Source organism: Neomonachus schauinslandi, chromosome 15 (genome assembly GCF_002201575.2).
Source record: "Neomonachus schauinslandi chromosome 15, ASM220157v2, whole genome shotgun sequence".
NCBI lineage: Eukaryota > Metazoa > Chordata > Mammalia > Carnivora > Phocidae > Neomonachus > Neomonachus schauinslandi.
In genome coordinates, this window is record NC_058417.1 from 6,086,174 (window position 1) to 6,111,266 (window position 25,093).

The 25,093-nt window shown below is 39.7% G+C and overlaps 1 protein-coding gene across 2 annotated transcripts in view; it reads left to right on the forward strand.

Moving 5' to 3' along the window:
- The window catches only part of MAP2K4 (mitogen-activated protein kinase kinase 4), a 136,593-nt gene that overhangs the window by 71,001 nt on the left and 40,499 nt on the right, over positions 1–25,093 (forward strand). For both annotated transcript variants that reach the window (XM_044921394.1, XM_021694559.1), the window contains 3 exons: positions 9,062–9,181; positions 20,735–20,854; positions 23,183–23,234. In XM_044921394.1, the coding sequence (XP_044777329.1) occupies positions 9,062–9,181; positions 20,735–20,854; positions 23,183–23,234 (292 nt within the window). The remainder of the gene's footprint in view (positions 1–9,061; positions 9,182–20,734; positions 20,855–23,182; positions 23,235–25,093) is intronic.

The window sequence follows — 25,093 nt, forward strand, 5'->3', positions numbered from 1 at the left end:
GATGGGAACACCCCACCTGCCCATATTGGAATCTCTTGGGACATGAACTCTGAGGAAAGCTCTGGGATCTGTATCTCAGCCGATGTAGTAATTTGGAGAAAAACCTTACCACACTTCACTCTAAATGAGGATCATCTAACCCCATATTTGATACACCTTCTCCACATTTTCTGTCATTTTTGTTGTTGTGGTCTTATGGCCATGCCTCCAAAATTGGTTATACATCAGATTTCCTCTCGTATCTCACTTTAGTGTCATGGGTACTGAAGTAATGATCTGTTATTTATGATCTTTAGGCCCTTGCAAAATGTTAGTGCTAAGATTGTGCCCTTAGTATGTGGATGATGTAATTAGTAAAGAGGAAGATGATACCATCCTTAATCAAGACATACCCAGCTTGTCCCATCAACTTTGCCCTCAGGGCAGCTCTGCCCATGATGTAGTAAATACCCCATATATTTTTGGAACTGGTCTCCCAAATTCTCGGGTGATGGGTAACAGAGCCTATGTAGAACTAGGAATTAATTGGGCGTCAATATCCTCAGTGAGGAGAATAGGAGGTATTATTGTTAATTAATTAATTTGATTAAGATACAATTGAGAGTTCATTAAATTGATTCTAAAGACTTGGGTGATTTTGCGATTAAGAATTAGTATTCTTTCTTCCTGCCTTAGTGGAAACATGTTTTCATTTAAAACAATTGATTTAACAGACCCTTGTTATTTGTTACTCTTTGGCATGAAAGCCAGTTTTGCATCTGTGATCAGCATTCCAAATACTTGGCTTTTTAAAACTGTTTTGGCTAATGTTGCTCTCTGCTTTGACCTCATTAGTGATGGCATGGTGAGGCAGAGACAGTGGACATTTTTGTATGTGATCTATTTAGAAGGCTCTAGCAGCTAAGGATGAACCTGTGTAGCAGGGGTAAGTCTTCCTGCCTCTGTGGGATATGGAATCTTTGTTTGAACTTAGGAACGTAAGAATGCCTGAGATTTCCTGCAGCCCAGAGGAAGGGGTCATAGCACACTGAGGTGCTGCAGAGGTTTCTGGGGTTTTCCAACTTTGTGTTAGAACTGACTTCTGGATGTTTCTGCTGGGAAGACAGCATATTTGTAAGGATCCACTGGGGCACTTAGGGATCTGAGTGTGATCCTTGCTCTCCTGTCCCCCACATCACTGATTCATGTTGGCCTGAAGTCAGCTACTGACTGGCAGTAGACTCCCCTTCATATCTTATTCACAGATATTAACCTTAGGAGGGTTTTTTAGCAAGGGATGCTTAAGGAACAGAGTGCACTCCTGGCTTGGCAGTGTTGGGTTTGTAGATTCCAGGAACAGGACCCATTTTCAAAATATTATCACAACTGTTTCAATTAAGATAATCCTTGTTCTTTTCATGTTTTGATTTGATTTTTTTTTTAGAGATTTATTTATTTTAGAGGAGGGAGGGGCAGAGGGAGAGGGAAAGAGAGAATCTCAGACTCCCCGCTGAGCGTGGAGCTTGAGGTGGGGCTCGATCCCACGACCCTGAGACCGTGACCTGAGCCGAAATCAAGAGTTGGACACTTAACCAACTGAGCCACCCAGGCACCCCCTCACCTTTTGATTTTAAATGATATAGTTGCTGTGGAGAGGTGTTCCACCTAAGATCCCACGTGATCTGTTTGCTCATGTACCAGTTCGAGGATTTCTGCATGGGTGATATTTATCAACGTCCGCTTGGTACAAAAGGTCAACCCAGGGAGCTTTTGGTTTCATTCTTGTCCTGGGAGTGTTGTCCTAGCTATCATACCACTCTGGCAAGACATTTGGCAATTACTTGAAACATGGAGTCCTAATGTTTTGGTAACCTTTGTTGATGATGGGTGCTTACGGGTAGGAATGAGCCACGATCATGGAGATGAGTTTTAGCTACTGCCAGTGATTGCAGATCCCACACTGCTTTGCCGAAGAGTATATATCTTCTGGTGCTCCGATTTGGGTTGGTGGCAAGTTGAAAATGACACTTTGCCATGCTAAGTGTCAAAATCGTAATAGCTGGCATCATTTTATCTGATGTCAAATTGTCTTAATCAATGCCTAGATAGTCTTTGAAGCCATCCACTGATTTCCTGTACGGTGATTGAACCTATCACCTTGCTGAGTCTCGTCGTATCCATGCCCTAATTTCTCATCGGCAAACCCACATCTCTTTTCACTTTGAGTACTCCAAGTAGCTGAAGATGAACGTGTGTAGCAGGGCTATGAGTCACCGACCTTACTCTTACGACCTTGTTATACTGCCCTCTGGACCTTCAGCTGAGCCCCACACAAACCTGACATGAATTTGTGAGAATTTAGACACTTTATCTACTGGGACTAGCAGTCATGCCCTTCCACATTAATTATCCCATTTCTCCTGTTTTCCCCACATCTCATCCCCCCATATATTTTCTCCATTTCAAAATAAAATCCAAACAAGAATATCAGAATAAGTAGATATTTTGTATGTTTCTTTGAGTGTGTTGCTGTTTTCAAGTCTGCCTTTCTAAAGTTCCTTCCTGGACTCCTCAGTTCTTGATTCCTGATCTGTTTGCAGATGACTTGTATCTTTTTTGCCTGGAATGATCTGATCCTAGGAACTAACATCTGTCACACACATTGTGGAGCTGCTGTTTTTAATCAAGAGCATCTATGACTTGCCATCAGTTTTGCCTTATTCTGAGTTTTTCGAGCATATGATGAAGCTCTTTCCCCTTTTCTGAGCAGGAATGGGATCAGGTAACCCAGAGGGCCTTCCCCACACCCACATTGTCCAAGAGATAGAGCTTGTCACCTGTCTGACCTTTCCTTATACCTTGAGTTGGTAGGAAGAACTCTGGATTTTTGGTGAGGGTCAGAAGTTCTCACACCAGGACCTGGACAGACACAGACTGGGTCATTGCAAGGCAAGCCCTAGAGCTTTGGTGTATACCTGGCCTCTCTAGCAACTGAGATATCTTTGAGAACTCTGACATGGAGATGTAAGGGTTAACTCTGAGTCAGAGTGAGTGGTGTGCACCACTAGCAGCTGGGTATTTAGTTAGCAACTAGAAAAATGTTCCTGGGTGATCTGCTTCTGAGGACCTACCCTGTGGGCCTATCTTACTTTGCTTCCTCTACAGCTTGTCCCTTAGCCATTGTGTTGTCAACCTTTCTTCCTTTTCTCTTTGCCAGAGTTGGGCGGTCCTGGCCTTATCTCATAACAGCGATTGGGTCATCATGACACTCTTTCCTTTTATTCCTTCTCCATGTTTCTTCTGACCCCTGAAAATCCATTTAGGAAAGGAAGAGAAACAAACAATGAATGAATGGTTTCTTTGAGAGTGTCTACTGCCTGTTTCCATCCATCTCATTTGCTTCTCCCTCCTAGTCCTTCAGTGAATGTAGTTTTAATAATTCCCACAGTCCTTTTCCATTAGAACAATGGGTCTTAATCTACTGGAAAGTTCTTCTTACTTATGTTAGTTTTATCCCCACCCAATCATCCCTGATAGGTACCAACAAATTGCGTGGGGGAGGTTGGGTTGGCTGGGTTTAGAGATAATGTGCAAGAATCATCTCAGCGTGAATGTCCCGGTATATTTAGAGGCCATCTGGAACTACGCCACATTTAAATAGTTGTTCAGTATCAGTAAAGGAGTATTTATGCTTTAAATTTAAATTGTTAAACATCGAGGCATTCCAAATGAAGGCCAACTATAAGCTGCCAACATTTAAATTTACCAATGACTTCCAGATGCCACGTTGCGCAGAGAGAAGGAAAGCAACCTTTCAACCAGTTCTTGGTATTTCTGTCTGCATGATTTGGACTGTTCTCAGAGTGGACATTGTTGTGTTTTGTGCACGAGGTAGGACAGGGCAAGAGGACAATTTCTAACGTAAATTCTTTAGCTTGTCCCATGGAACCTGTCAGCTTTCTATCACTGCAGCTTAATCTGTATGGAATTCCTAGTATCTGAGTTTGTGGCTGCTGCAGCCAATGGCATGAATTGGATGGGCTGTCTTAGAAAAGTGAAGCTCTGTGGACTTTTAAATTTTTTTAATTTTCAAAATTTTAAAATTTTTTTGAGAGAGAGATGGAGAGCAAGTGGGAGGAGGGGTGGCAGAGGGAGAGGGAGAAGAGAGTCTTAGGCAGGTTCCACACCCTGTGCGGAGCCTGACACAGGGCTCCATCTCACGCCCCTGAGGTCATGACCTGAGCTGAAACCAAGAGTCGGACGCTTAACCTACGGAGCCACCCAGGCGCCCTTGGGCTAATTTTTAATTGGATAAGAACCATGTATAACTCCAAAAGTCATAAAAACAGAGGACTGGGTATTCAGTTTGTCCTTTTTCTGTGTCCCTGAAAGACTTCATTGGAGTCATTTTGATGTTGCTGATCTGTAGCTACATGCTGTTTTTATTGGCATTTACCTGCTTTTGTTTGGAGTATAAAACAACCTTGAATAAAAATTTGGACGACAATTAAAAAATTTTTTTTTAGCTTCAAGAATATCGATTTCTTCACTGTGGAGAACAGCTTCTAATGTAGGGTAGTAATTCTTGTTTTGGTTTGAAGGGTTTTCTCTATATTTTGTTCCAAATAAAGTAAATCTTGTGATAATTTGAAAATACTTTATTATTGGAAAAGCTATGTGGATTGATTTTCAAAAAGTATAATTTGTGCGGCGCTTGGGTGGCTCAGTCGTTAAGCGTCTGCCTTTGGCTCAGGTCATGATCCCAGGGTCCTGGGATCGAGCCCCACATCGGGCTCCCCGCTCAGCGGAAAGCCTGCTTCTCCCTCTCCCACTCCCCCTGCTTGTGTTCCCTCTCTCTCTCTGTGTCTCTGTCAAAAAAATAAATAAAATCTTAAAAAAAAAAAAAAAGTATAATTTGTCCCAAGAGCATGTAATAACTGGAGCTAGGTTAGTGAAATATGACAAGTAAAAGAGCTCAGTAGTCCCATAGTGAAAAAATTAGTGATTTTAATGAGTTCTGATATTTGGTTGAAAATGAAACTTTTAAAAAAAACTTAAGGTTTGGAGTGCCTGGGTGGCTCAGTCATTAAGCGACTGCCTTCGGCTCAGGTCATGATCCCAGGGTCCTGGGATCGAGCCCCGCATCGGGCTCCCTGCTTGGCGAAGAGCCTGCTTCTCCCTCTCCCACTCCCCCTACTTGTGTTCCCTCTCTCGCTGTGTCTCTCTCTGTCAAATAAATAAAATCTTTTAAAAAACAAAACAAAAAAACCCTTAAGGTTCTTGAGATGATTTTCTTAAATATTTTGTGGTCTTGTGTGAGCTTTTCAACCCCATTCTTTACGAGGAAAAATAAAAAGGTTTTCCGAACTCAAATAAACATCAGTCTTATTTAACTTTTAAATTTATGATATAAATAAAAGTTTTCTGTGATTCAAGACATTTATCAATACATTTGCTTTCTGAACATTCTAATTACGAGAGATTTTTATGTATAATTGGTGTCACCTTTGGGCTTCCATTTTCCATTCTCCTCCCTCTATTAAGGAAAGCTTTTTTCTCCCTCCTTAATTTGAAGATCTAATTGGCTTTTATGAAACGATTCATGAATCAGGCAGGATCTCATCTAGCAAGGAGAGGGGAGCTCCCAAGGACAGTTTCATAAAGGGAAGGGAAGTTTGTTCTTGTTCATGTGTTCCAATTTGGGTGATTATTCTCCTTTAATATTAGAAAGTCCTGGCTGTACTTATTTCCAGTGATAAAAATCTTATCCATACACATTGTTTTGTTCCATTAGAGAAGCGTTCCCGGTCGTGACTCTTACTATTAAGAATTCTTTCATTTGAGGGCGCCTGGGTGGCTCAGTTGGTTAAGCGACTGCCTTCGGCTCAGGTCATGATCCTGGAGTCCCTGGATCGAGTCCCGCATCGGGCTCCCTGCTCGGCGGGGAGTCTGCTTCTCCCTCTCCCACTCCCCCTGCTTGTGTTCCCTCTCTCGCTGTGTCTTTCTCTGTCAAATAAATAAATAAAATCTTTTAAAAAAAAAAAAAAAAAAAAGAATTCTTTCATTTGAGTCATTGATGACTGTTAAGTATTCTAAAACTTGAACATTTATTGAATTAATTGAGTTAAAATAACTAATTTGAAGTGACCACTGTTGTAGGCATGTGCTTGTGGTTAATCCCCTTTCTGAGTCCTTTAGTCCTTTTGAATTAGTTTATTTTATTACATGCTCACATATAATACGTGTTGCAGTATAATCCTAAAACTTCTGTGTAATGAAGAGTTTGGTCACTTGCTCAGCCCCAAACAATTCTAATGCCATACCAGCAGCTACTCCTCTACCTGCTCCCTGTCCCTCGGACCAGATGTTCAGAGAGCACGAAGAGATGGTGATCCGTTGACCAGAGTCCAAGAGCGGAGTCCATTTCCTGGTAGACCAGTAGGCCATCCAGCAGCCCTGTGTTCTGTTTTGTACTACTGGGGTGGCATTAAAGAATAGTTTACAGATGAATAGATTTTACTGCTGTGCTGATGAGCTCAAAGGTTTGAGCTGTGCCAGGAACTCTCTCCATTCTGGGGCACGCTAATCCGGTCCAGGATTGAGAATTAGATACCGGTCCCGTGCTGGGACTTCAGTCAGGCCTCCAGTCCATGCAGTAGCATGCATCCTTTCTGTAGCTGCTGCAGTATGTGTAGAAGTTGTCCTCAAGAGTCAGTTATTGATGATAACGATCGAGGTTTTGGCTGTAATATGCTTTCCAGTAGTTGAAATACAAGCATTTGTGCAAATGGAAATTTAGAAAACCGTATAACCCATTTGGGGAAACAAATTAGGAAAGAGGACATCTTTTATAATAGTGTCCTGTGAGTATGAGTTAGTGTATTTATACTTGCCCATATAGCCGTACAAGTGAAAATAGAAAAAAAATATTTTTAAACCTTTTAATAGTGAGAATTCTTTGGTTGGTGGAAATTTTCCCCAGAGTATCATTTCCTTTTTCTTCCCCATTTGTCTCTAGTTACCAGCTCTCTGTCTTTTAAATGTAGATATATGAGGTTGTTAAGTTTTTATTAAAAAATTGCCTTCCCAAACTAGTATTTTCACAGCTATCCTTTTAGTGTTATTGTTTTAAAAACAGGAATAAATGTAATTAAAATGTTTACCAAAATTATTGATGTCATGATTTTGAACTAATAACAAATTACATCTCTGGGCTATTTTGACTTTTTTTTTTTTTTTTAAGATTTATTTATTTATTTGAGAGAGCGAGAATGAGAGAGAGGGAGAGAGAGTACATGAGAGGGGGGAGGGTCAGAGGGAGAAGCAGGCTCCTCGCTGAGCAGGGAGCCCGATGTGGGACTCGATCCCGGGACTCCGGGATCATGACCTGAGCCGAAGGCAGTCGCTTAACCAACTGAGCCACCCAGGCGCCCTATTTTGACTTTTTAAAAATACACTTTTTGAGCAAACATTATCCTGATGTTGATTTAAAAGATAGCTCATTAATCTCCAAACTATGAAAATATAGAAATGAGAGAAAGGAGGCAATTTTTCTTAATTTTAGAAGTATCAGTCTTATTTTGTCGTTATTTTTTGTTCTTCTTATGTATTTACCATTTCTTGTTTATCTGGGTAGTGATTTTCAGTGTAAAAGTCTTAAATAAATCAGTGTATACAAAGACGGATGCTAGTCAGTAAATTTTATTTGAAATTTATTGAAGTGCTGTAGCTAGCAGGCTATAAATTTTAAATAGCAAAATTAAATGTGTTTGTATTTGGAATATATGGAATTCCTCATTTAGTGGGGAGAGAGGAAAATGCACGAACCTGCTTCTATTCCTTCTGCAACTGCTTATCGTCATGTTATGTGGAATACATCTTTTGTATCTCTCTGTGCCTCTGGTTTCTCTTCTGTAAAATGGGCTCCAGAATTTAATTGTCTGCCTTCATCCCTTTCAAGAACATTGAGAACAGATACTTTGCAGTCTTTGGAAGACAAAATGCCACCTTGTGTAGTTTTTGATATACTAACGTGCCTTGTAAGTATGTACTATGTGTTGTACACAGTGGTGCGCTGTGACATTGTGGACTTTTTTTATGAGAAAAAAGTTGTTTGCATGCTTCGATGTGAAACTATAACTTCATTATTCATGTTTTACGTTTTCTGACCTTGATTCTTTCCTATCTCTCTCTCGTGCAGCGGGAACTGTCCCTCTGAACGTCTCCTGTGTACCCTGCTGTTCCCGGGTGGGCAGTGGGCGGTGGGGGTACTGGTTTTTCGCGGCAGTCTTTTAGAAGTGTGCAGAGAAATTGTACAGGTGGGTTAGGGATATACCGCAGGTCTGCCGTGTACAAAGAAGAGGGCCTCATCAGTGTAGGAACAGGCAAGGAGCCCTCCCTCATCTGTAGGTTTTCTTCCACATGTTCCTACTGCCCTCCATTCTGGCCCATGGGGTGGAGAGTCAGGTAGAACTTTTTGTTCTCAGCGTATAGAAAATGTGGTGAAGGGGGGAAATTGCAGCATAGGATTTGGGGAGGCCGGGAACGCTGTCTGTGTGCTGCACCTACACTGATTCCCACTGTGACCTGTTCTGGATCATTTTCCATCTCTAACGAATGAGGATGCTGGGGGTAAGGTTGCCAGGGAGCGAGGAGGGCTGTTCTTGCATTGAATACCTAGATTCCATACAATAAAGCTATCTGTGAAGCTGATTATGCACATGAAAACTGTTTAAAGTATAGCTCCTGACGCTTTTCTTTATATTTGCATGTGAGGGTTAATTTTCACTTTGTTACATAACTTCCAACGTCATCTGTGGATGCTTGTGGTTAAAAAGCCCTGTGTCCTTTAAAGAATTCCTAAGTGCTATTTTGTTTAAAAAAAAAAAAAATCCTAAGTGCTGTTTTGTTTTTCTGTGATAAAAATTGTTCTTGTAAAGTCTAAGGAAGATGATAATTTTTATGTCTGGTTAGTATTTATGACGTTTGCTTAGAAATTTTTAGTCTTGTCGTGGTAGTGGTTTTTCTCAGGTTTCTAAAGTTGTTTTATGTTTTTGTGACATCTTTTGTCATTCTTTTCCAGAGAATTCGGTCAACAGTGGATGAAAAAGAACAAAAACAACTTCTTATGGATTTGGATGTAGTAATGCGGAGTAGTGATTGCCCATACATTGTTCAGTTTTATGGTGCACTCTTCAGAGAGGTAGGAATAAACAATTTGGGGTTTTAGCTGACGAATAAATACCTCATTGGAATAAATAAGAGGATGGCAGGCTTAGATTCTGATCTTCAGCTAATTGTCATACATGAGCAATAAGCTGATTTCTCAATATTTTAGTATATAGGCTGTGAAAATCTACACATTCATTTCTGGCACTCATTGCTCCTTAGTTAAGGGGTGAATCTCATACTTTTCAAATATATATTTATGGCTGTCATTTGTGAATCCCACATTTCCTTTCTTCACTTGTAGTTTCTGTTCTTTAAGACCCCGACAGATCAGCTGACTTCTGAATGTTAACGCTTTGCCGTAGGTTGAGCTCTCTCTCTCTCGGCTTTGAACTCCCTCAGTGTTGCCCCCAACCCCCTTTTAAAAACTTTTATTTATTTGTATCATCAGCTGTATCTGCATTTAAGGTAAGCATTTACTCGCCCTCAGTACAGCCCATGAGGAACTTCACAAGTACGGTAGACATTCTCTTAGCTAATTTTGTTATCCAGATCTATCCAGTAGAGACTGCATGGTCTCGGGATCATGTGTCTTCTTTTGGCCTCTGGTTATTCTGTGTGCTGACGTAGCTCATCACTTCTGCCTCCAGCTGTCAAACCCACATCCTCATTTCCCATTATCCCACTGCCTGAAGCAGGGAAGGGAGTTAGGGCGGCGGGTAGAGCTGGAGCTGGGCCTGAATGAGACACTTTATGGTGTCAGGACAGTCCTCACACACTTGTGATACTTAGGTGAGGAGGACTTCAGCTGGATGAACCCCGAAGCGCTTTTAATACTCTTTATAAAATACCATTCTCACTCTGAAAATGTCAGGATTGTGCTGGTGGGGTCCTTATGAGCTAGTGAGAACCCCCCCTCCCTTCTTTTTGGGACAGGATCACAAAGTATGTATGTAGCTTTGGGGGTTTTGTTGTAGTTACTAACTTAAAAAATACTGGGTTGTAAGACAGGACTGACTGTCACACTGACTAGAAATATATGAAGTCTTGTCATTGGAGACGACCTTTGAGGTTAGTCAATTAATTCCCCCACTCAGTCCCTACGTTTTTATTTATTTGTTTTTCTGTGCTCCTAATAGGTAGCGCTAGTAGGTGGAAGCGTCCATTGCTTTGCTGAGTCACTAATTAATCACTGTTAATTCTAGACTCCTGTAGTTTCTTTCTACTTCTGTCCTGGTACTTTTTATGACTCAAATCATCGTTTTTGTGCCCAGATACACCGGTAGTACCTTGCAACAGTACGCAGTCATGTATTCAGGGCCATACCTGTATTCTGGAATGTGCTGTTTGTAAGATCACAGATCTGGAACTTTCTTCATGTTGCACAAGAGTCTCCCTTCTTCCCCCAAACCATGAATTTAGTCTTTTTTTTTTTTTTTTTTTAAGATTTTATTTATTTGACAGGAAGAGACACAGCGAGAGAGGGAACACAAGCAGGGGGAGTGGGAGAGGGAGAATCAGGCTTCCCGCGGAGCAGGGAGCCCAGTGCGGGGCTCGATCCCGGGACCCTGGGATCATGACCTGAGCCGAAGGCAGACGCCCAATGACTGAGCCACCCAGGCGCCCCGAATTTAGTCTTTATAATCACTAAATCCTCTGGCCGTGTTACTCTTCAGATCTTCTGCAGAGCAGGGGATTGTGCTAGAGTTTCTCTCCTAACTGGATTCCACAGTCACCTTTTCCAGTGCTCTGGTCCCTGCCCCTCGAGGCTCCTACTGGCTCTATCTAACTGTATTTCACCTCCATAGAGCTTGGGGACGCCAACCTAGTTCTCATGTTCATTGTTTAATCATCCCTTTAAGCAGCGTTTAGGTGTATTACCCCAGCCTACACAGGGTAGAAGTCTGATTTTATGAAAAGAAGGCACAGTAAGTGATACCCAGGATTGCAGAGTATTGGAAACAACACAGAAAGCTTGGAATAGTATCTGAACAGTGTCCTCATTGTTTCTTAGGAGAAGCTGGGTAAAATTCAGTGTTAATATCTCAGGGGGGTTGAAGGGAGTTGAGATATGCAGCCGTAAGCACAAACATCTGTCGAATGTTCTATAGTTTTCACGCATATTCTCTTTGTAACAGTCTCAGGACGTTCGGGGGCATTATCCCCTTCTCCAGAGAGGAGGCCGAGGTTTAATGGGAGTCACATAGCCATTACGTGGCAGAGATGGGACTTTGGGGACAAAAATCTCACTGTTCTTTCTGTTATAGAACAAGTGGTCCAGGGATGAGGAACTTTCAGCTTCATTAAAAAAAATAATCTACTTTTTAACATTGCTGCAGTTTTTGAGTATGATCAGATGAAGGCTGAGGAACTGTACAGTTAAGCTGTATAAAGTCACAAAATGCCCAGAGAGGCTGAACATGAACTCCCCCTCCCCCGACCCACCCCAAGAAGTAATAGGTACTTTCTGAATTAAAAAAATGAAGTTTGGGGCACCTGGGTGGCTCAGTTTAGCGTCTGTCTTCGGCTCAGGTCATGATCCCAGGGTCCTGGGATCGAGCCCCGCATCGGGCTCCCTGCTCCGAGGGAAGCCTGCTTCTCCCTCTCCCACTCCCCCTGCTTGTGTTCCCTCGTCTCTCTGTCAAATAAATAAATAAAATCTTTAAAAAAAAATGAAGTTTAGAAGCAAAAAGCTCACCTTTAAAGAATGCATAGGCAGAGTGTGTTTCCTATGGTTACAAGGGTTAAAATGTTAAACAGATTTAATAAGCGTTTAGAGAAACATTTTTCTTTTGAGTTTGATCACTTTTAAAAGGATCTTTTGGGTGACATGACCTTCAGTTCTAATAATAGACCCACCGTTCTGGGTTTATGAAAGGAAAGAGTAGAAGTGAACATATGCAGTCTGGACTTCTTACCTAACCACTGCTGTAAGACAAATGGCCTTTAATTCCCGTCACTGTGAGGAACCCTCCAGAACATTTCATTTTATAATTTGTATGCCCATAAGACATCAGTTTGTGGTCTGGTTCAGTCAGCCATCAATCAAGGAGCTTGTGAGATGTTAGTTTTCTTCTTCTGGCAGCTTCTCTGTAGAGATTAATCTTGCTGTTGGGTAATAATTGAGCCTCTGCAGGTCCCATAGCTTTGCTCAGAGCAGTGACTGAATAATATTTAATACTGAAGCTGGAAACTTATTTTTTTGCCATTGTCTCCAACCCTTTATACTTCTTTCTGAATGGAACTGAACTCAGATAAAAAGCCCAAAGTACAACTTGGATTTGATGTAGAAGAATTCTATGACCCCTAATTGCACAGATTTCTAAACTCCTTTTCAGACCTTGTAGATGGGAAAACAAAGAGCTTGACAGTACTGAATAATAAACATAACTTCTAGCCTATAGCTTGCATCAAGGTCCTCACCTTCCGTTTATCTTATCAATGCTGAAACCTAGAATCACATGAAAAATGTCCTTTAATATATACATTTTCAGAACTTAAAAGCATGGAAGCCCTTACTTAAGTATCTTTTGAGGTTGGAGAAATTCTAGTGAGGGAAATACTATTCTGAGTAACTTGTGGTTATAGAAGGTCATTGGATTATATAAAAGGCATTGATATTAGCTGAATTTAATGTCCTCCTCCCTTTCTATCCCTGCTACTGCTCAGGTTCTTTCCTTTCCTTCCCCCTTGCACAGCCTTATGGAGGTAAAATCAACAGATGATAAAATGCACATATTTAAAGGGAACAGTTTCATATGTGTGAACAAGTGTTTGCACATGTGGAATTATCACCGTAATCAAGATGGTGCACATTTCCATCACCCACACATTTCCTTGTGCCTGTGGGTCATACACACTTCTCTTCTGCTGCTAGACATGAATGTATGTTTTCTAGAATTTCGTGTAAATAGAATCATACAGTATGTATGTTTTGTCTTCCTTACTCTGCATAATTGTTTGCAAGTCCTGTTGTGCGTGTCAACAGTTCAATTATATTGCTGAGTAGTGGAAGTAGTCGTATCCCATGGTGGGTTACACTCTACTTGGTTTACTCCTTCACCCGCTGAGGGACTTCTGGATTTCTCTGGTTTCTGTCTGTTACAAATAATGCCGCTATGAGTGTTTGTGTACAAGTCTGTGAGCGGATGTGTGCTCTCCCTTCCCTCGGGTAAAAACCTGGGAGTGGAATGGCTGGATCATGTGGTAGGTGAATGTTTAACTGTTTAAAACTGTTTTCCAAAGTAGTTGTACTATTTTCAAACTTCACCAGTAATGTAGGAGACTTCTCTTTCTTCCACATCTTTCCCAACACTTGGGATGGTCTTTTTATTTTTATTTTTATTTTTTTTTTAAGATTTTATTTATTTATTTGACAGAGAGAGACACAGTGAGAGAGGGAACACAAGCAGGGGGATGGGGAGAGGGAGAAGCAGACTCCCCACTGAGCAGGGAGCCCGACGTGGGGCTCGATCCCAGGACCCTGGGATCACGACCTGAGCCGAAGGCAGACACTTAATGACTGAGCCACCCAGGCGCCCTTGGGATGGTCTTTTAATTTTTAGCCATTGTAATTGGTGTAGACTGGAATTTCATTTGTGTTAAATTTGTTTCTTTTCTTTTTTTTTATTTTTAAATTTTTAAAAATTTATTCTATTTTTTTTAAAAGATTTTATTTATTTGAGAGAGAGTGCACATGCATGAGTGGGGATATGGGGAGGGGGGCGGCACACTCCCTGCTGAGCAGGGAGCCTGACATGGGGCTCCATCCTAGGACCCTGGGATCATGACCTGAATGGAAGGCAGCACTTAACTGACTTGGCCATCCAGGTGCCCCTCTTCTTTTTTAAGATTATTTATTTTTAAAAGATTTTATTTATTTGAGAGAGAGAGCACAAGCAGGGGGAGGGGCAGAGGGAGAAGCAGACTCCCTGCTGGCCCCAGGACGCTGGGATCACGACCTGAGCTGAAGGCAGACACTTAACTGAGCCACCCAGGTGCCCCAAGATTGATTTATCTGAGAGAGAGTGAGCGTGTGCACTCGTGCAATGGAAGGAGGGGGGGGGGGGGGTGGGTAGAGGGAGAGGGAGAGAAGCAGATTCCCACTCAGTGTGGAGCCCTACAAGGGGCTCGATCCCAGGATCCTGAGATCATGACCTGAGTCCAAATCAAGAGTTGGCTACTTATCCAACTGAGCCACCCAGGCACCCCTAAATTTGTGTTTCTTTAATGGTTAGTGATGTTGAAAGCTTTTCATGTGCTTGTTTACTAACCATATGTCTTCTCTGATGAAGTTCCTTTTCCAACTTTTGTCCATTTTTTAAAAAAACTTTTTTTTGTTTCTTCTTCAGTTTTGGGAGTTTTTATGTTTATTTAGTTTTTAAAGATTTATTTATTTACTTGAGAGAGAGAGAGAGAGAGCGTGCGTGCACAGGGGGAAGGGGTGGAGGGAGAGGGAGAGAGAGTCCCAAGCAGACTGTGCTCAGCCTGGAGCCCGACTTGGGGCTTGATCTCACAACCCTGAGATCATGGCCTGAGCCGAAACCAAGAGTCAGACACTTCCTGACCGAGCCACCCAGGCGCCCCTTGGGAATTTTTAAAAAAATCTACTCTGGATATAGGTTTATTATCAGATACATGATTGTAAATATTTGCTGCCCCACCTATGGCTTATCCATTATACTCTTAACAGCATTTTTTTTTTTTTTTTTGGAAAGTGAAGGTTCCTAATGCTGTTGTAGGCCAATTTGTTAGTTTTTTGTGTTTTTTAAAAAATATATTGTGTTTTTGGTGTTGTAGCAAAGGAATCTTTGCTTAACTCAAAGTCACTCAGATTTTCTATTATGTTTTCTTATAGCAGTTTTATAGTTTTAGATATCACATTTATATTTATCATCCGTTTGGAGTTAATTTTTATATGGTGGAAGGTATGGATTGATGTTTGCTTTTTTTGCATGTGGGTATCCTTTGCACTTTTGTCAGAAGTCAGTTTTTCCCATGTGTGTAGGTCTATTTCTGGACTGTCTAGTCTTTTCCACTGATCTGTTTGTTCTGTATTTATACCAATTCCACACTGTCTTGATTCCTTTAGCTAGTCTTAAGATCAGGTTGTACTGGTTTTTAAACCTGATTCCTTTTAAAGTTGTTTTGGCTCTTTCTGGGAGACTTTATATAGAATTGGTATTATTTCTTCTGTAAATGTTTGGTAGAATTCCCCAATGAAGCCGTTTGAATTTGGAGTTTGCTTTGTGGGAGGATTTTTTTTTTAAACACTTTATTTATCTATTCAGTAGGGACAGAGAGAGAGAGAGAGAGAGGCAGAGGGAGAAGCAGGCTCCCAAGGAGCAGGGAGCCCGATGGGGGACTCGATCCCAGGACCCTGGGGTCTTGACCTGAGCCGAACGCAGACGCTTAACCATCTGAGCCACCCAGGCGCCCTTTGTGTGGGAGGATTTTTAACTACAAATTCAGTTTCTTTCAAAGAGTTCTATTCAAGTTATGTTTCTTCTGGAGTGAAATTTGGTAGTTTGTTTCTCCGAAGAAATTTGTCCCTTTCATCTAAATTGTCAAAGTAATTGGCAATTTAATGGGTAATTTGCATCTTTTCTATTTTTTCCTGATGGATCTGGCTAGAGATTTATCAGTTTTTTATCAGTCTTTCAGTGAGCCAGCTTTCAGTTGTATTACTTTTCTATATTGTTTTTCTGTTAAAAAATTTTTTCATTCTGATCACTCTTCCTGTTTTCTGCATCTTTTGGTTTAATTTGCTCATCTTTTTCTAGTTTCTTAAGGTAGCTCTTGCTTTTTTTAAATTGTGAAGTATTTCAAGCATACAGAAACTTCTAGGGGAATCAGAGTGTACCCAGCACCTCAGATGAGCACTTTGGCATATTTACTCTTTATCTGTCTTTAAGTTGTATAGTGGAAGACCTCGTCCTAATCCCCCTTTCACTTTACAGATTTAACACTACCTTGAAGTTAATATTTCCTTCAACTTCTTCATTTAGGCTTTCCATATATGTATCTTTCCCAAGTAATGCATAGTATTGCTTTCTATATTCTTAAAGTTTACGTAAATGAAATTATCCTGTATGTGTCCCCCATAGCATTTTTTATTCAGCAGAAATTTCAAGATTCATCCATATAAAATAGATCTTTAGTATATAGGTTTGGTTAATTTATTATTTTATTTTATTTTATTTTATTTTATTTATTGATTTTTTAAAGTAGGCTGTATGCCCAGTGAACACACACATGACCTGGAGATCAAGAGTTGTTTGCTCTACCAAGTGAGCTGGCCAGGCGCCCCTGATTTGGTTAATTTATCTTAACCGCTTTGTAGTATTCTCTAATTAAATATATCTTTTTTAATGTTTCTTTAATAATACTAATATAGGTTGTTTCTAATTTTTTGCAGTTATAAAATGTAAAAATGACCTCCTTTTGCATTTCTCCTTGGCAGCGTAGGTTACAGATTCTGTATAGCCTATACCTGGAAATACAATTGCTAGGTTAAATGATATGAATTGTTTTCAACTTTATATTGTCAATTTCCTCTTCACAGTAGTTGTACTAACTTCTGTTCCTACCAGTAAAAATGAGGATTTCCATACCAGGAATTGTATTCAGGTGTCAGTACTGAAAGCTATTAGTGGTTTACTGAGTTTGTGGTTTACATCGTTAAGGTTGTCCTGTGGTCCAAGTTGGCTCGTAGAGTTCAACTGCAATGTCCACACAGAGGAAGAGAAGAGGGAAGAACCAAAAAGTCTGTTCTGGAATCATCAGCCAATTGTGTTGACATCTTGTTGGCTGCCCTTCTCTACACAGGAGGCTGGGACATGTATTTTCAGCTGGGCACGTTGTATATAACAAAGAGGGGGTGGTTGTTGGGCAAGCCATAAACGTTTATTGACACAGATCTTATTGCTAACATTTGGGATTATTAAATGTTTCATTTTTGGCCGTCAGGTAAGTTTGAAGTGGTATCTTACTTTTAAAATGACATTTCCCTAATTACTGGCAAGGTACAGAATTTTTTACATGTGTGTTCAGGTCTTCTTTTCTGTGAATTGCCTATGGAATGGATATCCCTTTGCCATTATTCTGTTAAGTTGTCTTTGCCTAATTAATTTAGCATAGTGCTTTAGTATTCAGGGTACTAATTCTTTGTTTATATCCAAATAGATGCTTTTGTCTTATTTTTGAACTTTTGGTATGGTGTCCTTTGTCATTCAGAAATATCCATTTTAATGGAGTTCAATTTAGCAGGTCTTATCCTTTGTGATGTATTCTTTTCATGTGTGATTTGTAGAAGAAATTTGTCTCCTACCTGAAGTCCTGAAGAACTCTTATAAAAATGTTTTAAACTTTTGCTTTTCAAAAAGTCCATTTGGGATTTTTTTTGTATTTTTATTTGTGAATGATCTGAGGTAATGACCTAATTTAACTCTTTTCTATCTGGAAGGCCACTGGTTCCAGCAACATTCATTACATATTCCATGCTTTTGCAACTGTCTGCTTTGCTACATCTGTCATCCTTCCAGTTTCCATGTGCGCATGAGCTTTTGAATCTGTTCTATTGTATTTTTACTTCCCCCTCTGTATCATTCCACTGCCTTTTATTATGATAGCTTTTTAAAAAGACTTTGTCTAGTAAACTAGCCTCCCTTCTTTAAAGTTGTCTTGGCTATTCTTGGCTCTACTTTTTCTTTTTAAAAAATATTTAATAAATTTATTTGAACAATCATGCGCATGCATGATTGTGGGGTGGGGCAGAGGGAGAGGGAGAAGGAGAGAGAGAATACCACGCAGATTCCGCACTGAGCATGCAGCCTGATGCAGGGCTCTATCCCAGGAGTCTGAGATCATGACCTGAGCCAAAATCAAGAGTCAGATGCTCAACTGACTAAGCCACCCAGGTGCCCCAGCTCTACTTTGCTGTAAGTTTTAGGATCAGGTTGTCCAGGTGCATGGTAATTTTTATTAGAATCTACTTGAGTTCTTAAGCTATTTAAGGGGAATCTGACATTTTTATGATCTTGAGTCTTCACACTCGTCAGCATGCTTTGCCTCTCTCTTTGGTCACTTGTTATGTCTTTAGTCACATCTACCATACGTTCTCATAAACGTTTTGCTGCTTTTGTTAGATACATTCCTAGGTGCTTTACAGTTTTCCTTTGTATTGTGTGTGGTGTCTTTTTAAACAGTTTATTTTCTGAGTGCTTACTGTTGGTGTATAAGCATGCCTTTGTTTTTATCTGGTTCTTGTCTCTAGGAACACTTGATCTTAGTGGTTCAGTTTTTCATCATCCTCCACCTTTCTTTTCGGTAAATCCATATTTAGTAATTCCTGCTTTTGCATTTCAGTCATGTGGGTGTCCCGTCTTGTGATTGACCATGAAAGTAAGGTTGTTGTCCTGCTTTTTGAGGCAGCTCAGACCATCCTACTCCCTTAAAGCAGCTCCCTGCTCCTGTTACCTATTCTCAGTTATGGTCAAAAGGAACTGCCAGAAGAAATAAGGAGTTACATTAGGTTCTGTGCCTTATCAACCACAAAGATCTCTCTGGGGCTGATTGCTGCTTTGTTCCCCCCTCCCCCCCGCCAAGTTCCAGTTTACTTCCTACCTTTATTTCCCCTGTTCTGTGTCTCTCTCCCTTGGCTGCCTTCCTGTTTTTCCATCCTTCCCCCTTCTCCCCTCATTTTCTTAACTGGCATTTTTCACACCGGCCGGACACTTTATTTTGTACTTTATGTATGTTAACTCATTTGATTTTTGTTCTAGTCTGTTGAGGAAGGTAGGGCAACCCTGTTTCTGAGATGAGGGACTGAGGGGCCCAAGCTTACGTAAGTGGGAGAGCCTGGGTAATGAGTCAGGCCTTTTCAGACCCTAATATCAGTGGTCTTTCTGCTTTGTTATACTACTGAAATTAAGGTCCTTCCTTATTGTTTTTCTAAGGAGATGAGTTAAATGTGCTATCTTTTGCTCTAATAAAAAAATTCCAGTGCATCTATCAAGATGGGGTCTTTAGAGTCAAATAAATTCAAGTGTTTGTTTTGGGCGAGGGGTGTTACTCAAGTCTTTTGTGAGCGTCCATCTGCAAGAGCACCCAAAGGAAAGAGCCACAGAGAGGGAGGAAAGACTTAAATGAAGACACCAGAAGTAGAAGTTCACTGTGCCAGATACGTTTTACACGTAAGCGTCGTGTGAAGCCGTGTAGCTACATGCCTGTGCTGGCAGGTGTCCGTCCTGTTGTTACAGCGCTGTTCCCGGTCTCCGTGTTCAGGGCAGCCTGCGCTTCCTGTGTGTAAGGGCAGCGCCCCTGCTTTGTAGGTGTTGACGGGAGCCAGGAGCTCAGTCAGCGGATTGTGTTCACGGCTCTGCCACTGGTTGGCGTTGTTGTCCTGGGCACGCCGTCGTCCTTTCGCGGGCATTCATCTCCTACGTGGTCCGACATCTCCGAGGATACAGCTGGATCCATAAATTAGTAACACGCAAACTCGTTTGAGACCCTTTTTGTCATCGTCCTGATAGCTGTTTTCACGCTCGGAAGGTCCTTCGTGGCCCTTGTCCCTGTGTTCACATCCTCTCAGGTCGTAAGAACCATGGTGTCTGCTCGTATTCTGTGTGTTCTCGAGCATTCCTGTCGCAAACCATGTAGTTTTCCAAGGAACGGAAGATTAGATAAGCCCTTGAATGGTGCGCCATTCCCTCTTGGGACATCGTTCGGTGCTTTTGAGTTTTGTTTCTGGGTTTTTTGGGGTTTTTTTGTTTTTTTTTTCTTTTTGGACTTTATGGACTATTTGTTTAATTAGATTTCCAGTCATGAGACGACTCTATCAAAGGGTATAAATACTTGTTTTCTCTTGTTTTATTGTCAAATTGCCTTCTGCCTGGTTTAAAACACACTATGATGCTGCCAACAGTGTTTGGATGATTCAGTTAAATTGTAGCCAGCATTCATGCATCTAGGGAATGTTTACTGAGGCCCTGCGCTGGCAGAGTGTGTGTGGGTTAGGTAAGGGAGATGGATGACAAACATAACAAATAAGTTATATTTTCTATTAGAAGAGCACAGAGCAGGGGAGGGGATGCTGAGAGTTGGCATCGCCTGCATTTTAAATGTCAGCCACTGAGAAGGTGGCATTTGTACAAGGATGGGAGGCATTGGGGTTGCTCTGTGTATTTTTTTCTTCCTTTTTTTTTTTAACTAATTTTAGAAATTTATATAGAACCTCCAGATTATTGTAATTTACTTTCTTTGTTAATGACAATGAACAGTTTCCCACATTTTTTATGTTTGTATTTAATTATGGCAAAATTTGATATTCTTACAAAAGCACAAAAGTTTCTATGTAAGACTGTCCCTGTCTTTACAGTTAAGAGTGGGGAAATTGGGAAATAAGTTTATATTTACACAGGAGGAGACTATTCTGCCCAGGGCTTTAATGAGGAACCAAAAATTACCTCCAGTGCAAGATTAAGAAGAAGACTGTTTTTTCTCTAATTGTATTTCTAGTTTAAGTAAAGGAAAACATGGTACTTAATACTAAGATGTAAAGGAATAACAGATATTTGTTATTTTATAGGGTGACTGTTGGATCTGTATGGAACTCATGTCTACCTCGTTTGATAAGTTTTACAAATATGTATATAGTGTATTAGATGATGTTATTCCAGAAGAAATTTTAGGCAAAATCACTTTAGCAGTAAGTACCTGGTTTTCAAATTGTTCATTCTGTATATACTTACATAAAGATGCTGCTGGAGTTTTGAGTGTACCTATCTGAATGTCCTTCACAGAATGCTGTTGACCTTCCTGGAAAATCATTTGTAATAGGAAAAGAAACAAAATCACTTCTGTGGGGTAGTTAATACAACAAGTCATAAGAACAATTTTCAAAATATGTTTTATGTAAAAACTACAATATTCTGTTCATTAAAATCACAATGAACCATAATAGATTGTGCTGTAAACAAAACCAGAAAAAGAAATTTTCTGTTCCTTTTTAGCCCTGTTGCTGTACTTTTAAATAGGTTATATTCTCACCATTATCTCTGAATTAATCAAAATCACAGCATTCTCCTTGAAGTCCCTTCATTGAAACTCGTAGACAAAATATCTTTCCTGTGTTTAAGATTTGAGCTGTCTGCTCTAAAATATTGAAATTTTTGACTAGCAATTTCAGTAACCAGCATTGCTATCAATTTGGCCAATTCACTTTTACCAGAGTACCGAAAAGAAAAGAGGTGCTCTTTTACATGTGTGTTTGTAGTTTTGAAAGTGAATTCCTGATCATTTTCTTTCTTGCTCTGAATCTTTTAGTTGACAAAGGTTGTTCACAAAATTCTTTTCAATGGAGTAAAATTAGATTCTTAGAAAGCCCTAAGAATCTGAGCTAATGACATGATGTAGGTTAGTGGATGTGTAAACTAAGTTTTATAGGAAGTTGTAAGTTAGATATTCTGGTTGCACGTAATTTTCTGCCTCTTCCTTTCCTGCATCCTCCACCTCCAGTATAGTCTGCCTGCTGATGGCCAGTTGATCCTGTTTGGTCATTAAGAGTTAATGTAAAAATATATAGACAGTTTCTGAACTGCATTTTAGTTGTGAAAGGTGTGTGTGTGTGTGTGTATAACAGGAATTTTAAAAATCAGATTAAAGTCATAATCTTAAGTTTCATGTTAATATTTTAATTTAGCCAAATTGGTGCATAAATTTAAATATTTTATGAGCTAAATGTTACATACCCTTTCATATGATTTTATAAAAAGAAGCTGAGTTATTCTAGGAACTTATTTATATTTGGAAAGATATATGACATTTTATATTGATCATTTTTGTCATCTCTCTCTCTCCAGTATACCAGACCCAATATTATCTTGGAACTTTTACTATTCATAATAATTATAATGCAACAATAGTAAAATAATGAGAGTAGCTAATGGTTATTGAGTGTTTATTTGCATCAGGCTAAGATCTTATGACATTTTATCTTCATAGTGACTCTCTGTGGTGAATAGTGTAACCCCCTTTTTACAGATGACAGATCTGGAGCTTTATACACTTGTAGGTGGTAAATGATTTAAGCCCAGCAGCCTGATCCCAGAATCCTGCTCCTAACCACTGTGATCACAGGATGATCGTGAAGTTGGAAAACATAGACAAAATTATTTTATTGTATATTGCAGTGTGTGTAATATATATACACAGATAAATCATTGGTTATATATTTGCCTATGTTTCTAGACTTGGTGATCATCCTTTCTATTAAGCACAACATTTAAAATTACTTTGTGTTAAATCTCTTTTTGCTAATTAATAACCCAGTGAACACAACAGGCCCAGCTACTTGAAACATGACAAGTTCTGCATTCCTGACACCCAGCAGCTTGATGGGGCAGAGACTTGACCATTTGATAGCAAGTGGTTGGCATGTTCTTTAGTTCCCTTTTAGTTTGAGGTTGTGGGAAATTTTAATTCAAGTCCCTGTTCCCTGTATTCCTGGAGAAATGCCTGATTTTCTGATCATAAGCAGTGATCAAACAATATTGTAAATTCTGCATAAATTGCCATAGTGGTTGAGCAGAGATACTTTGACTTGGCCAAAATTACTTTGAAGGCTAGCACTGGGCAAAGGTGAATGAATAATTATGAAAAACCGAGGAAATTTGGAAAGACTTATTTAAATTAGAGTTGATAGTGGAACCAGACTGTGGACTCTCTCATACTGAATATTTCCATTCTTGAAAAGTTTGAAGTTGCAAGAAATGTACAACTTTGTAATGACTTATTAAAAAATTATAAGTTACTGGGTTCTTTTTAGCTGTCAGGGAACAGCATGTAACAGTAACTAAGTTTTCAGCTAAAATAATCATTTAGCATCTTCAGTTAACATAAAAAGTGGACAGAATATTGGAATAATTAAGCTTAAAAGAATGCAAAGGACTCCTAGAGCTGTTACCTATGATGAGCTGCATGCTGTGTGACTAAAAGGATACTGATTGTTCACCTCATCTTTGCTTTTTCTTCCCAGACTGTGAAAGCACTAAACCACTTAAAAGAAAACTTGAAAATCATTCACAGAGGTGGGTATGAATTCTTTTTTATAGATTAGAAATTAATATTTTTCCTTAAAAAAAGAAATTATTATTTTTCCTTAATAGGAAAACATTATTGAAAATTACAGTGTCTCTTTATGAGCTTTCCTGAAATATGTGTTTTGTTTTGTTTATTTTTAAAGATTTTATTTATTTATTTGACAGAGACCGCAGGAGAGGGAACACAAGTAGGGGAAGTGTGAGAGGGAGAAGCAGGCTTCCTGCTGAGCAGGGAGCCCGCTGCGGGGCTTCATCCCAGGACCCCGAGATTATGACCTGAGCCGAAGGCAGATGCTTAATGACTGAGCCACCCAGGCGCCTATGAAATATTTGTATTTTTAACAAAGCATATTATATGTACCCTACCCTAACACTATTATTATTTTTTTTCCCTAAAGCTTTTGTTATTAATTTAGGGTATTTTTTTTTCCTTTGAGATTCTATAAATTTCAGCTTAACTTATTAGTATATTGAGCTTAGAAATTGAAACAGATTTTGCTGCAAGGTTCTTCTTACTCTTAGTTGAAAAACAACTATTCATTTACTTGATAGATAATGTTTCTCTGTGTATACAAATGGGCCCAAAGGTGGTCCTGGGGACATTCAAAGGATCTGGAGGATGGTACCTGGAGCATATTAAAGGCATGCTACTGTCCCTTTCAGGTGTTTCTTCTTTACTATAGAGGATATTTTTGCAAATAGAGATGCTTTAATTATTGTACATTGAAATTCTTCTAAAGTGTTTCTATTTGTGAGAACAGTTATCTTGGACTTGTTGGACACAGGTCCAAATATAATTTGATGTAGATTTATTGGAAGCCAGTGGGAATCATGAAATTAATTCAGCAGATAGATTAAATAGTTGCTCTTTTTATTACTATGCTAGACTCGGGGTGGTGGGATGGTGGCTTTGAAGAGGCACATAAGTTCACTTTCCTCAGGAAACTTGTAATGGAGAAACCCAAGACAATACACGACAGTGTGGGATTCAGCCTGACAATAAATAGAACAAAAAGTAAAAGGTTGTATTCAGAGAAGTGAAAAGCCTTACATTCTAGGAAACATAGTTTCTAGTGGTTAAAGAAATTAATAATTAGTGCATTTATTTAAGTAATTTTAGTTTGGGGTTAACTCAAGACCACTGAAATTAGTTAACCTTGAACTTCAGAATATTTCACTTAATTTTGCTTTGGCTTAATGCTTGCTAAAAATAATTTTAGATAGGCTTCTCATTTTCTCTTTTGACCTAAAATCATGTAGAGTTAGGTCCCTAAACAAAATTATTTTGTTCTTCTTGTAGTTCATTGCATTCTTGTTTTGGGATTTTTTTCCTTCCTTTTTGACTGTGTTTTGCACTTGGGAGTGGTATTACCCTTAGGGCATTTAACAATCACCTTGGAGATACTTGTCAATCACAGGAAAGCACTAAGATGGTGACTGAGGAGTAACCGAATAAATGGAAAAGCTTCAAAAATAACTTTGGTTTTCCTATTAATAAATAAAATGATGAATTTATAGCAGCCTTTTTTAAAAAAAGATTTTATTTATTTATTTGAGAGTGAGGGAGCACAAATGGGGGAAGGGGCAGAGGGAGAGGGACAAGCAGACACCCCGCTGAGCAGACGCTTAACCGACTGAGCCACCCAGATGCCCCAATATAGCAGTCTCTTTATTAATTAGGATCAGTTAGCTTTTTTGCTACAGTTAAGAGTGCTTTTGATCACAAGTTACAAAAAATCCTGGTAACTGCCTTAAACTTCAAGGAAATTCACTATCTGTCCTAACAAGCCCAAGGATAGGGTGGCTCCAGGCACAGTATGTTTAGGGCTTAAGCACCCTCCCTTTGG